The following is a 13340-nucleotide window of genomic DNA, read 5'->3' as shown; positions in this document are numbered from 1 at the left end:
ATGGGGTTGATCAATGTTTTGACTGGACAGTATATACTATGTATCAAATAATATCAAATATAAGTCTTCTTTAAAGGTTGATTCCATAAAATATAACAAAACAATTTATTTGGCATTTCATACCTCATAGAGTGGAGGTTCTTTCATGTGTGGATGAAAACCAGTCTGATGGCAATTAGAAATATAATCTAGACCAAAATCTGGCGTCAAGGTAAACATACCTGTCCTAAATTTAAAAAAAAAAGAATAAATAAATAAATAAACACACACACACACACACACACACACACACACACACACACACACACACACACACACACACACACACACACACACACACAATACAAATATCATGGATGCTGTTGTTCTGCAGAGATATTCTTGGTCCAACAATCACAAATTCTTTTCACCTTCTGTTAAAATCAAATGACAGGGCAGTACATTAGTGGGTTGCAAAGGGCTATGAAGAATCTGTATATTTTGTGTCTATAATTGCACGTATTCTTTGGTCAATTTGCTGTTTCATGGACAAACAACCAAGAAATTCTGTGAGAAAACAGCATGCAATCCTTGCCTGAGATCGACTAACTTAACCACACTGAGAATAAAGCCTGTGAAAATTCCTCATGTCATTGATGGGAGGAACTGATGGGATTCGAACTCAGGGCTTTATCACCTAGTATGGGAGGATGGTGATTATAGCATGCAACTCGTGAAGGCAAGAGCGAAGTATGGAATAGTTACACATTACACTATGTAACAAAAAATTGTTTGTTATATGTATTTTGTGTGAATATCCAATGGCATCATTAATTTTTCTGTAGTGTCAATGTTTTGGTAGTAATTTAAGGTTTTATGTTTTTGTGACATTTACAGATATAACATAAGTGTATGCCAACACTGTGATAAAATAAGAACTTGTATAATATGTGCAGTATAATATATATATATATATGCTATATGCAGTATAATATATATATATGTGTGTGTGTGTGTGTGTGTAGTATATATGTACAGTATATGTGTAGTAGAGTCCTGCATGGGTCCACTGTATTAGACCTGCACTAATTGGAACCTAATCCCATATTTTTTATACCTGCAACCCACAAAATAAAACACAAAAAAGGACATATAAAAAAAATTAGTCTTAAATCAACAATATTAATTTTTATTATAGATAATACATAAAAATTTAAAAAAAAACAGTTAAAACTTTAATAGAGAAATATAATGGAAATATATTCATAACAATTAATTTTACACATCAGTTATATGCAGAAAGAGGGCAATTATCAACAGTTACTTGGACTGGAAATCCAAATGGAGAAAAATCTCTTCCAGTGGGTACACTGCAGGCAGGTATAACAAGAATTAAGTAAGCTACAGCTACAAGATTTGGAAAAAAAAAAAAATCTTTTCTCTACAACTTCAACAATTGAAAATGTTCTTTATTGTCAAAAATTGGTTTGGAAATTTCATTGTGATATAATTTTCAATTTCATCAGGTGGAGGTTCAACATTTTCATCACTTGAATCTTCCACATCAAATAAATCTTCCTTCCTTCCTCCATATTCTTTCTGTTGAACCTTTAATACCTGCCTTTTGGTGTCGTGGTAAAAAATTATTTATAAAAACTGAAACTGCACAGTCAGTCCTCGTATAGCACGATAGTTGTGTTCCTAGAAACCCTCGTGCAATATAAATAACCCTATTTTTCCCAACAATTTCATATTTTTTCTCTATTGACATAGGTGGACTGGCCATAAGCCTTACCAGGAAAACTCCGGTGGGCCAGAGGCCAGAAGAAGATGGAGGCTGGTGTGATTTTGGCCATAAATGCTAGTATGAGGCCACTACAAAATTTCCTGGGTAAGAATTTTTGACCCAGTCTGCCTCTGTCTATCCATATTGCTTTTCTTTTTCTCTCTGAATCTGTAGTGTCTTCACCAGGATGCTTCCTTTCCACACCTTTTAAGTATTTTACTCATTTTTAGAGAATAAAGCACAATTACAAAATGAGGAGGCACGCTTGATACGCATAAACAAAGGTGATTCCGCGTTCGACTGCGATTTCTTGTAAACACAAAGGCGAATCGTGCATAAGCAAATTCGGTCGTGTTATATACGATATCGTTCCCCTATTTATAAATCGTGTATGATTGAATTCGTGTAATGTAAACACGTGTTATACGAGGACTGACTGTACCCAACCCGATGGAGGGCTCTAATATGTATTCAACAAGCACGCTGAATTCTGATGGGATCCTTCCACTTGTTCAGATTAAGAACCTAAGGGGGAATAAATTCAAATTAAGAAAAGACAGATGTAGAATAGATGTGCGGAAATTTGCCTTTAGCCAGCGGGTGGTTACTTGCTGGAACAAACTTCCATCTGTCGTTGTGGAAGTTGATAGGTTGAATAAATTTAAGGAGGAACTGGACAGACGTTTGGAGGGAATGGTGTGATTTTTTTTTTTTTTTTTTGGCTGATGCTGCATAAGCTCATACACTTGCATCACATGCCACTACTACTACTACTTGTATAGTGTGTGTTTTTCTTCCCCCATCAGTTTTCTACAGCTAGCAAACAAAATGCACATTATCTCCAGACTTGTTTTGCTATGTGTGTAGATATTATATAGGTTCAAAGTATAACATCATTGGTACAATAAAGAATCAATCGCCCTCACCTGCTTTCACATATCGCAGAGTCATGATATTTTGTATGTAGCATCATACATATCTCTGTGCTAAAGGTGTAAAATTTCAGCTGTGTCTTAATTTGTTTTTCTCTTACAGAGCTGAACATGTGACAAAGTAGCATCACGGACAAAGTTGAAGCCAGAGCTGTAATCCGGTATCTGTTCTTGAAGGGGAAATCTCCTAAAGAAATCCATGAGGAGATGACTGCTGTATATAAGGATGAAGCCCCATCCTATGGCATTGTGAAGCAATGGCATAGACAGTTTAGGTGTGGTCAGATATTGGTAGAATCTGAGCCCATTCCAGGTCATCCCCATTCAGCCATTGATGACAGCACGATCAGAAAAGTGGAGTCGTTAATCATGGAAGGTCACCGGATATCTGTGCGTGAATTATCCCAGGAGGTGAAGATTAGTGTGGGCTCTGTTGAAACAGTCCTTTATGACCAACTGCATTTACGGAAATTGAGTGCAAGATGGATTCTGATTATTGACTGGTTTCTAGAAGGATGATTGACAACAGAAATCACAAAAGTTCTTAGCCCTGTGCCAAAAAAATGAGGAAAGCTTTTCACTCATCTAATCACTCAACATGAAAGTTGGATACACCATTTCGACCCTGAAAATAAAAATGCCATGGAAGTAAATTTGAAAGTAAAAGTCCATGGAATGGTGACATCAATGGTTTCCCACCCCCAAGATGGTAAGGGTCCAAGCATCAGCAGGAAAGGACTTGCTGATAGTTTTTTGGGATGAGAAAGGCATAATAATGACTGATTACCTGCCGAAAGGTAGAATAATTACAGGTGCATATTATGCCAACTTACAAAATTACGGGAGAAAATCAAAACATGTAGGCGTGGCACGCTGTCCAAATGACAATGCCCCAGTTCACACTTCTAAAATTGCAACAACACACGCGGCCACTTGTGGATATGAAATACTGCCCCATCCAGCCTACTCACCCGATCTTGCACCATCGGACTTCTTGTTTCCTCCCCTCAAATCATTTCTTCGGGGGACCCACTTATCTGATGACGAGACACTCATTTCTGAACAGAGTCATGGTTAAAATACCAACCTCACCACTTCTACAAAAATGATAGAAGCCTCATCCATCGATGGGAAAAATGTGTAAATCTGCACCGCGGCTATGTAGAGAACCTAAAACCTGTGCCAAGAATCACAACAGGCTAGCACCTCTGCAGCCAGGTCAGGGCGATTCTTTATTGAACCACCCTCATAGCAACAAGTTTTGCAATGCATATGAAGTCTATTTTGGAATGCCTGACATTAACCTGACAACCTTATATCAACATTAGAGGGATAATTTCATAGTAATCATAAGTGTATGTTGCTATACCTCAAATATGGAGAGAGCCTAAAATTATCACGATGACTGCTATTTTGTATAGCAGATTTGTCAGAGTTTCAAAAGTTGCACAAAAAGCAGTAGTATACTCCACCATACCATCCTGTTTTCATCCAAAGAAGATGACCAAATTCATGATGATGAATTCGGTCAACTGAGATTACACTTCAGAAGCCTGTCCAAGTAAAGTGCCATATTTCCTTAATAAGCAAGACAAGATATTTCCTTAACAAGCAAGTGAGGGACTTGGGTCTAACCAAATTCAGTGGAGAGCTCCTGATATCTCGTTTAAGAGTGAAATCTACTGGATCCCAGCTGCAAGACTTTCATGTACAAAAAAAGAAAACAGATATTTTTACACTGTTGAAGAATCCCAGCTCCTGTTTTGATTTGATTGGTCTTTGTGAAGAAATTGGTATTCATCACAAGACATGTTGGTCATGGATGTCACTTATGTGAAGAATCCCTATGCTCCTGTTTTGGTTTCATTGATCTTTATGAAGAAACTGTGTTGCTCTACAGTGGAAATATACACCCATTGATTCCTCTTGTGCACTCTATTCACATTAAAGGCTATGGAAATGTGAAGGATGTTCTAGGGAAGATCAGTTTGTGAGGACTTAAAGATGCTGGAACTCCTTATGAGTTTGCAAAGTGGTTTCACTATGTTCCCTTAATTTTTTTTCTGCTTCTGGGACAGCAAGACACTAGATTAGTACAGGAGAAGAGAATGGTCTGTCAGACTTTAATTGCAGCCTGATGTGCACAATGTAGTAGACTGGATGCCAAGGAACAAAGAGGGTTCCAAGAACCAGTCTTGTTTCCATCACTCCATATCAAACTGGACTGGTCAAACAATTTGTTAAAACACTGGGTTCTCAAGGCAATGCTTTAAAGCATTTACAGCCTATGTTTCCAAAATTGTCTGATGCAAAACTGAAAGGTGGTATATTCATTTGGTTAATAGGTTAAGATGTTGACTTCTCAAGAACTGGAGGTCATTTCACTTTGTAGTAAATGGTATTCTTTGGTAACATTAAGGGTGAAATTTACAATAAAATCAGATACAGAATTTTAGTCAAACTCCATTACTTGCTCTTTCAACTGGATTTCCCCAGACCAGATTGAGGCAATGCTAGTGTATAGCATAGGGAAAGATTTACCAGGACATACAGGAATGGATAGGAGGTACTAAGGAAGGTAAGATGAAGTATTATGGGTGACTATATCTAGTTCTTGGTTCAGGATGATCGCACTGATCACAAAAGACAAAAATGTTCAAATGTACATTTTTAAGGAATCCAAGAAGGGCTTCTACTATAATTTGTGATTTTTTTTTTTTTTTTTTAGATTGTTATTTACTTGTGATAAAGATTAACACTGTATTCTATACAAAAGTTAAATATTGTTAATAAATCTGATATAGTATTACTACCTATTTGCTTTTTATTCATTCCTGGATAAGCCACTGATGCTATGCAAAAAGTGAGGTCATATCAGAGTACAGCATACCCAAAATCATAAAGGAAGGCCAAGAAATACAGATAAACAGAAACCTTTTTTGAAAATTTTCTACACTACCACAATAAGAACTATAAGAAATAACAGTACAGGTGACCCCCGCTTAATGCTGATAATTCGTTCCAGAAAAACAGAGCGCTAAGTGAATCCGCGCTAAGCAAGCGCCGCATTCCCACAAGGTAACATATGTATTTGTGAGTTGCAGTCGGTGCCATAGGATATTTCCTAATCAATAATAAATGGTAGTGAAAAGATGCACAAATGTTGGTCATTATGTTTGTTACAAATATTTGTACATATAAATATTCTGCATTACATACGTATATAATTGCGGTAACTACTTACGTATCAAAATTAAACTTAATTCCAATTAAAATCATGAAAAATGTGCCAATTTTGGGTTGAACTTTGGCCCTCTTCCAAATAAACTAAAATGGGTATTAATTTTAAATCCCCCGCACCGTTACCACCTAAAAATAAAGTCAACCGATCCTTTGCCGCTTTGAAACCTGGCATGCTTTTTCTTCTTTCAATATGAAACTTCTTTTAGGCATTCGTTTTTCCATAAAAGCTCTGCTTCATCTATGAAAAACTTGTTGAGAAGTATAACACATAATACCCCTCTTCAATAATTTTAAGTTATTTTTTGAAAGTTTCGGCTCTTTTTTTTTTTTTAGGTGAGTTTTCTTCAGATCATATTGGCTAATCCCTTTCTCTCTCTCTTTTTTTTTTTTTTTAAATATTTAACTTAACTGAATTCTGCATTGGATATTATCTTCAATAAAATTAGTTAAAGTCTTTCCATTTCAATCCTAATAGCCGGCCTAGTCCTAGTTGCTTGCAGTGGAACAGCTATCTTTCCCGCTGCTAAAATTAATTCTTTATTTTTTTATAATTGTTCTTATAGTTAAACTTGCAAGTTCTAAATTATGGCACACATCCGCTTGTCGTTGATCGGATTCGGTTCGCTTCAAAACGTCAAATTTAATTTTCAAATTCAGTCTTTTTTTTTTTTACATTTATAGTTTCGTACTGCGCCCAGATGTTGTTGCTTTTTCATTCTTATCTGCCATTATTAACTCTTCGAAAATGTAACTGCGTTGGTTGCATTAATTATGATACAATGTTCGAGTAAACTGTCCATTACGCACGATGTCTAATATTGTACTGAGTGATGACCATACTTCAGATAAATGCATATAACGCAAATATTAAAAGCAATATACTTGATATATTTTTTAAAATGTTGATCTCGGAACTACGTAACAAGTCACTGTACTGCAATTAAATTAGCGTGCGAGAAAATTTCACTGAGCGTGGGAAAAATTTCTCAAGTCGGTGTGGGAAATGTTTTAATGCTGTTTTGCTATTCATTTTCAAGATATCGACTCCATCAAATGAAACGATTTCGTTAAATATGCCAAAAATGCAATCTGTAAAAGAGCGTTATAATGATCTGTGACAGCGTAATAGTCGAATACCGGTTATAATATGAGAACAGCGTTATAGCGAATCAGCGTAAAGCAAACCGCATTATAACGGGAGCCTGCTGTACTAAAGATTGGGTAGAAAAGCAAAAGCTGTGCATAAGAAATCACTGGCAAAAAGAGCCAGTGATTTCTCATATATTCAAAGAACAGAGACAAGGAGTTTCTTATATGTTAATACAAAAAAGGAAGGCATCTCGTACAGGACCCCACCATGTACAAAATAGTGAAACCGGAGGCAATCCAATCATAATTGCAGATGAGCTGAAAGTGGTTTGCATGCATAATTACAACTGAAAGCATATTTGAACCAAGAGAGAGCAAGGCTTCTGGGGGAGTACACCCAGTTATATTCAAAATGCAGCAAAGGATTGCACCATACCATTAGGATTGCTATTAAAGAGCAGATCAAGGTAAGCTGGAGATGAGTAGGTATAGACCAATGAGTTTCACTTCTGTGGTGGGCAAGATAATGGCATCACTGATTACAGATTCAATACAGAGACATTATGACCTCAGAATTAACCTTACTAATATGAAGGTTAATTATGAGGTCATAAAATATTTAGATGATGGAAACAATTTTACATTGTTTATCTAGACTTCAAGCTTTTTGATTCGGTCCCTATGAGAGGTTAATATTCAAATTGGAGCAGCTGGGATTACTGGGAAGATTCTTAAGTTAACCAGGGGTTGGCTGAGTGAAAGGAGCCAGAAAGTGGTAGTCAATCAGTATTATTCACAGAGTGAAAATAATGTAGTGAGTAAGATCCCAGAGAGCTGTTGGGGGGGGTCCTCCTCTTGCTTACATCATCTTCAATGTTATTGATGAGAATGTACAGAGAAAGCTGTCAAAATTTGTTGATGATTTACAGATAGATAGGTAAAAAGTAAAGTGCAGCCATTATCAACCCACTGCAGGATGGAAGCCTCCTCAACAATTCATGCTGAGGGAAATGGACCATAATCTGCCACGCTGGTCCAGTGCAGGTTGGCAGATCGACCATATTCAGCAGTCAGGGGCTTGAACCCCCGTCTACTCAAAGAGCGTGTGCTACTGCACTCCCGCTCCTGCCCACTGGGCTACGGAGGCGTGGTAGGTAGGTAGGATGGAAATAATCAAGATCATGCTGTAATCCTGCTAAATGTATGGTTTTGCATTTGGGAAAAGAAAAGAAAAGTACTCAGGGTGTACTATCGATGGTCTGTTGGACCTTTACTAATAGGAAAAGGATGCTACTATTCCTCTTTATAAAACAATGGTGAGACCACATACGGAATACTGTATAGAAGAACCTCATAAATTTGGCATTCTCAGGGTATAGAACATACTGAATTTGAGTAAACAAATTTGAGTAATTACAATAAACGAAATGAAATTAAAAGCTAAAAACTTTACATTTTATATGACTGCATCAGAATGGTCACATTCATATTGATGTTTATAATGTTCTCAACACTATTGACACCATTCGTCTAACATCTTTCTCTTCACCACAAACAATAAAACGTTTCTATATTACTGCTGGCAGTTTCACAATTCTTCTACTAAAACTGTAGGATGTTCACAGACTCAGAGTTGCTTATGCACATACAGAAGCTCCTCTACCCTTCTCTCCAATTATTATATGTCCTGCAGTTTGGTCACTTTTGTCCCACTTATTAAAGATAATCCTGTCCTGTAATTCAGTCACTTTTGTCTCTTTCTTAAATTCACTTCTTGCTCTTCACAATGCCAACATTATAAAAAGAAAAAGAATTTCATGAATACACCCAGATGCAATACTAGATCTAGGGAGCACATGCTACCTCTCTCAGATTAAAATTTAAATCCCTTATTTGGCAAAGTAAAAATAAACCAATCCACCAGTTGTGCTCAGCCATTACTTGTAAAACCCTGGGGTGAATCAACCAATTTCAATCAGTGGCCAATTTGAATTTTCATTCAAATGAAATTTTCTTTGGCTTTAGACCAGGTGACAGAACAGCTATTCACATAGCAGTTGAAAACATTTGGTTAGAAACTGTAATAATAGGGCTCAACCATGGCAGTGAAAAACTAAAACTGTGGACTTGCAATAGAAAACAAAGATTTGGATTCAGTAAATGCCTTCATATTATTTTTGGGATGATGTTTTTAGAACCAGAAGATGTACAGGACTTTTTTTTCTTGCATTCATACTTAGCAAGATCCAACCTAGAATAATTATGTTTCCTGATTATTTAGTCAGTAATGAACACTTTTTTCAAGAAAAGGGTGAACAGAAAGTGGATATGGAAGAGCCCAAAGGGATTAACAACAAATGAAATTGACTTCATCCTCACTAACAGAAGATATATTGTGAATGATGTTACCGTCCTGAACAAGGTAAATGGTGGGAAGTGATCACAGAATGGTAAGATGCAACACTTGCTATAAATGTAAGAAAAGAAAGGAAAAGCTGACTCAAATAAATAATACAAAGGTCTTTGAGATAACAGAAGAGGAGAAAAAGCAATATGCACTGGAACTTACGAACAAGTTTGAGCTTCTGTAGACTGTTCAGGACCAAGATACTGATGAGGAATACTACAACTTTCTGAAAGTGATAAAGGCCAAGAAACCTATAGGTAAAAAAAAATCCAAAGAAGAAAAAATTAAAAATTAGTCAAGAAACACTTGTCATGATGAACTGAAGAGCAAGATAAACACTGAAAAGGAGAAAATTGAGTATACTGAGCTATGCAAAGCCATTAGAAAGAGACTCAGAGAGGACATAAGAAGATTTAACACAAGAAAAGTAGAACAGGCATTAAGGGAAAACAAAGGATTTAAATCAGCAGCCATGAGCAGTAATACAGAAAGACAAATGATACTGAAACTGAAGAATAGCGATGGTGTACTTATAAATAGCAGAGAAAACATAATTCAAATAGCTTGTAACAGCAGCAATGCAGCACAGTGGCCCAGCTAACCACCCGGTACAATGTGGGAATAACAAGACCAATATCCAAATGACTATGCATTAGACATTTGGCTATATAGGCTATGGCAGTTGGTCTATCACAGTTACCCATGCTCATTGTGAGGCACAAGAAGCTGCATCTTGCATGAGCATATCAGCTCCAACGCTAGAAATAACATATGGAAATCTGTCACCTTATCTGATAAATCCCATATCCAAGTATATCATAGTGATGGGCATATTCACACTTGAAGAAAGGCAACAACAGGCCAGGGCATCTGGATGTACTGTTGGTGTTAAGCAGGTGGTGGTGGAATCATGATTTGGAGACTATTTTTGTAGCATACCCTGGGTGTTACGATCACCATTAATCAAAGCTTGATGGGAATGCTTACCTTTCCAGATAATCTTCCACTTGACAATGTGTAGGCATTAGCATTAACAAAGGCACGTGATGCAAGAAAGTAAGCTTATATACCATCAGCAAAAAAACCAAAAAAAAACCACCCTTCTCATTTCATCCACCCACTCGCTCCAAACGTTTGTTTAGTTTTGCCTTGAATCTATTTAAGCTAACAACTTCTACAACAGATGGAAGTTTGTTCCAGCAATCAACCGCCCACTGGCTAAAGGCAAACTTCCGCACATCTATCCTACAACTGTCTTTCCTCAATTTGAATTTATGCCCTCCCAGGCAATTATTCTGAGCAAGGAGGAAGAATCCCATCAGCACTGAGCATGCTCAAACCATTCACGGCTTTATACACCTCAATCAGATCACTTCGCAGGTGTCTAGTCTCCAGACACTGTAATTTGCAAAACTTAAGTCTTTCTTCATAATAGCAACCATTTGTTCCATTCACTGATCTTGTGGCCCTTCTCTATACTCATTCCAACAATCAACCACCTTATCGCTGCTAGAAAAATTCCTGTATATCATTGACAAGACACCATTAGCTACTCTTGCAGACCTCTGCACTGCTCAGAAAACTTCATATCTGCCTGTGCAATTACCCCCCAGGTTCTTTGGTTCTTTTCACTCTCTACCACTGTCAGTTTGGTACCATACAGTTAATACATTACTCTGGGGTTACTGCTTCCCATACGCAGTACTTGACATTTGTCAATGTTAAACTTCAGTTGCTACTTCTCAGCCCACCTGCTCAACTTTTCTAGATCCTGTTGCAACAGCATATTGTCTTTAGTGTCATTAACAACCCTGCCAACCTTCGTATCATCTGCAAACTTGGACATTAAGCCTAATATACCATCATTAATAAATACAGAAAACAGCAATGGACCCAACATTGAACCCTGGGGGACTCCACTAATAACATTAGTCCACAAAGAGCATTATCCATTGATTACCGCTTTGTCTTCTCCCACTCAACCATCCCTTTATCCATAGCAGCAATTTGCCTCCAATGCCACACTGCTCCAATTTGTGCAGCAGTCTTCCATATGCAACAGTATCAAAAGCCTTTCTAAGATCCAAATATATGATATCAAAATTATTCTTTGCATCCAGTTCCTTTGTGACCACATCATAGTATCCAATCAAATTGGTCAGACAAGACTTTCCCTTAACAAACCCATTCTGTGTCTGAGCTATAACTGAAGTCTTGTCTAGATGATCCTGCAGTGCTTCTTTAACCAGTGCCTCCATTAATTTTCTGGGAACAGAAGTTAAACTCACAGGTCTGTAATTACCTGTGTCTCCCTTTGATCCTCCTTTGTGAATTATAGTAACATTTGCACATCTCCAGTCCATGGATACCTCCCCTGAGTCCAAGGAAGCTCTCATAATTATGGCTAAGGGTTTGCTTACTTCCTTTGCTGCCTCCTTTAATATAACTGGATAGATTTCATCCACCCAAGGTGCCTTTCTTAGGTTTATCTTCAACAAATTTTCCTCCACTTTACTTTCAGTTATTACAAGATTATCAAGCTTACTGCCAGAGTTTAATACACTTCTGGCACTCCCCTCTCTGAATAACTCCTCATCTGTGAATGTATATGCAAAATATTCATTTAGTTTGTTAGCTACCTGAGCAGGATCAACAACAGTTGAACCATCGACATCAAGTGGACCAATCTGATTCATCCCCTTCCATCTAGAGTTTACATAAGTAAAGAACTCTTTGCTGTTTTTCTTTGCATCCTTTGCCAAAGATTTCTCGTAATTTGCCTTTGCCTGCCTAACCGCCTTTGTGACTTGGTTACAGACCAGCTTATATCTATTATAGGCTTCTGTGTCACCTGTTAATTTATATGTATCCCATGCATTTCTCTTTTCTGCCACATATCTGATTAGTTCATCTGACATCCATTTAGATCTAAATCTTGAACAATATTTCTTAGTTGGTATGAAAAGCCTAGTAGCTTCCAAGATCAATTCTTTGAATGCTTCCCATTTTGAATTTGCTGTTGGTAACATCATCAGTTGATCCCACCGTATAGAACTTAAAGATGTTGTAGCGTGTCCAGGCACTGCTGGACACGGTACATCTTGTGGAGTTCATGCTGAGATGTGTAGAGGCTGTATTACGGGCAAAAGATTGCTAATGCAAAGCCAACTGAGCGTATATTCAATGGTGCATTGCACTGAGTAATGCTGATCATATGTTACGACAAAGGGAACCATACATCAGTAAAACTGAATAGGAGAAAGTCTGAATTTTCACAGCTGAGAATCAAACATCTTTGGTGGAGCCTGCTAAATTTCAGACCGAAGTAAAACCAATATGTCATGATTTTGCGACATGGATTTGGAGTCATTTGACATCACTTCCAGTTTTTCGATTTGATTGACAAACCGGAAATAATGATTTTACAACACAATTTTTGTCCCCGCGGAATAGTGAATTCCATGGGGACGAAAGAGGTGTCAGAGTTGTCGATGATAGAAATGATGTCATTTCTGGTTTGGTGATTTGATCAACAGACAGAAAATAGTGATTTTGCATGGAATGACTTCCCTTGACGTCACTTTCCGGTCTGTCGATCAAATCGACAAACTGGAAACGACGATTTTGTGACACATCATTCCCATGTCGCAACGGTGACGTGCCACCAATTGCCATTTCCATGTCACAAAATCACATGTCGACACGATTTTGTCGATTTGAAGCACCATTCATGCTACAAGGCACAAATAGTGCTACAAATGAAACATCTGTCGTTTATCCGCTGTTATTTTCATGTAACACGTGAATGTATGTGGATTTGAAGCTCTCTGAAGCCTCGCTAGCAGAGACACACCAACTTGGATCGTTGTGATGGCATCTTCTTTGTTCTCGCCCCAAAGGATCT

General features: G+C 37.5%; 1 protein-coding gene across 1 annotated transcript in view; it reads right to left on the bottom strand.

Moving 5' to 3' along the window:
- Positions 1 to 13340, bottom strand: part of LOC150083757 (STAM-binding protein) — a 144707-nt gene that overhangs the window by 31954 nt on the left and 99413 nt on the right. The window contains exon 9 of the mRNA XM_090377459.1: positions 124 to 226. Coding sequence (XP_090233585.1) covers positions 124 to 226 — 103 coding nt within the window. The remainder of the gene's footprint in view (positions 1 to 123; positions 227 to 13340) is intronic.

Source organism: Mastigoproctus giganteus, chromosome 7 (genome assembly GCF_048544385.1).
Source record: "Mastigoproctus giganteus isolate SK-2022 chromosome 7, ASM4854438v1, whole genome shotgun sequence".
NCBI lineage: Eukaryota > Metazoa > Arthropoda > Arachnida > Uropygi > Thelyphonidae > Mastigoproctus > Mastigoproctus giganteus.
Note: the sequence above shows the minus strand (reverse complement) of the source record. Positions and strands in the feature narration are given on the sequence as shown.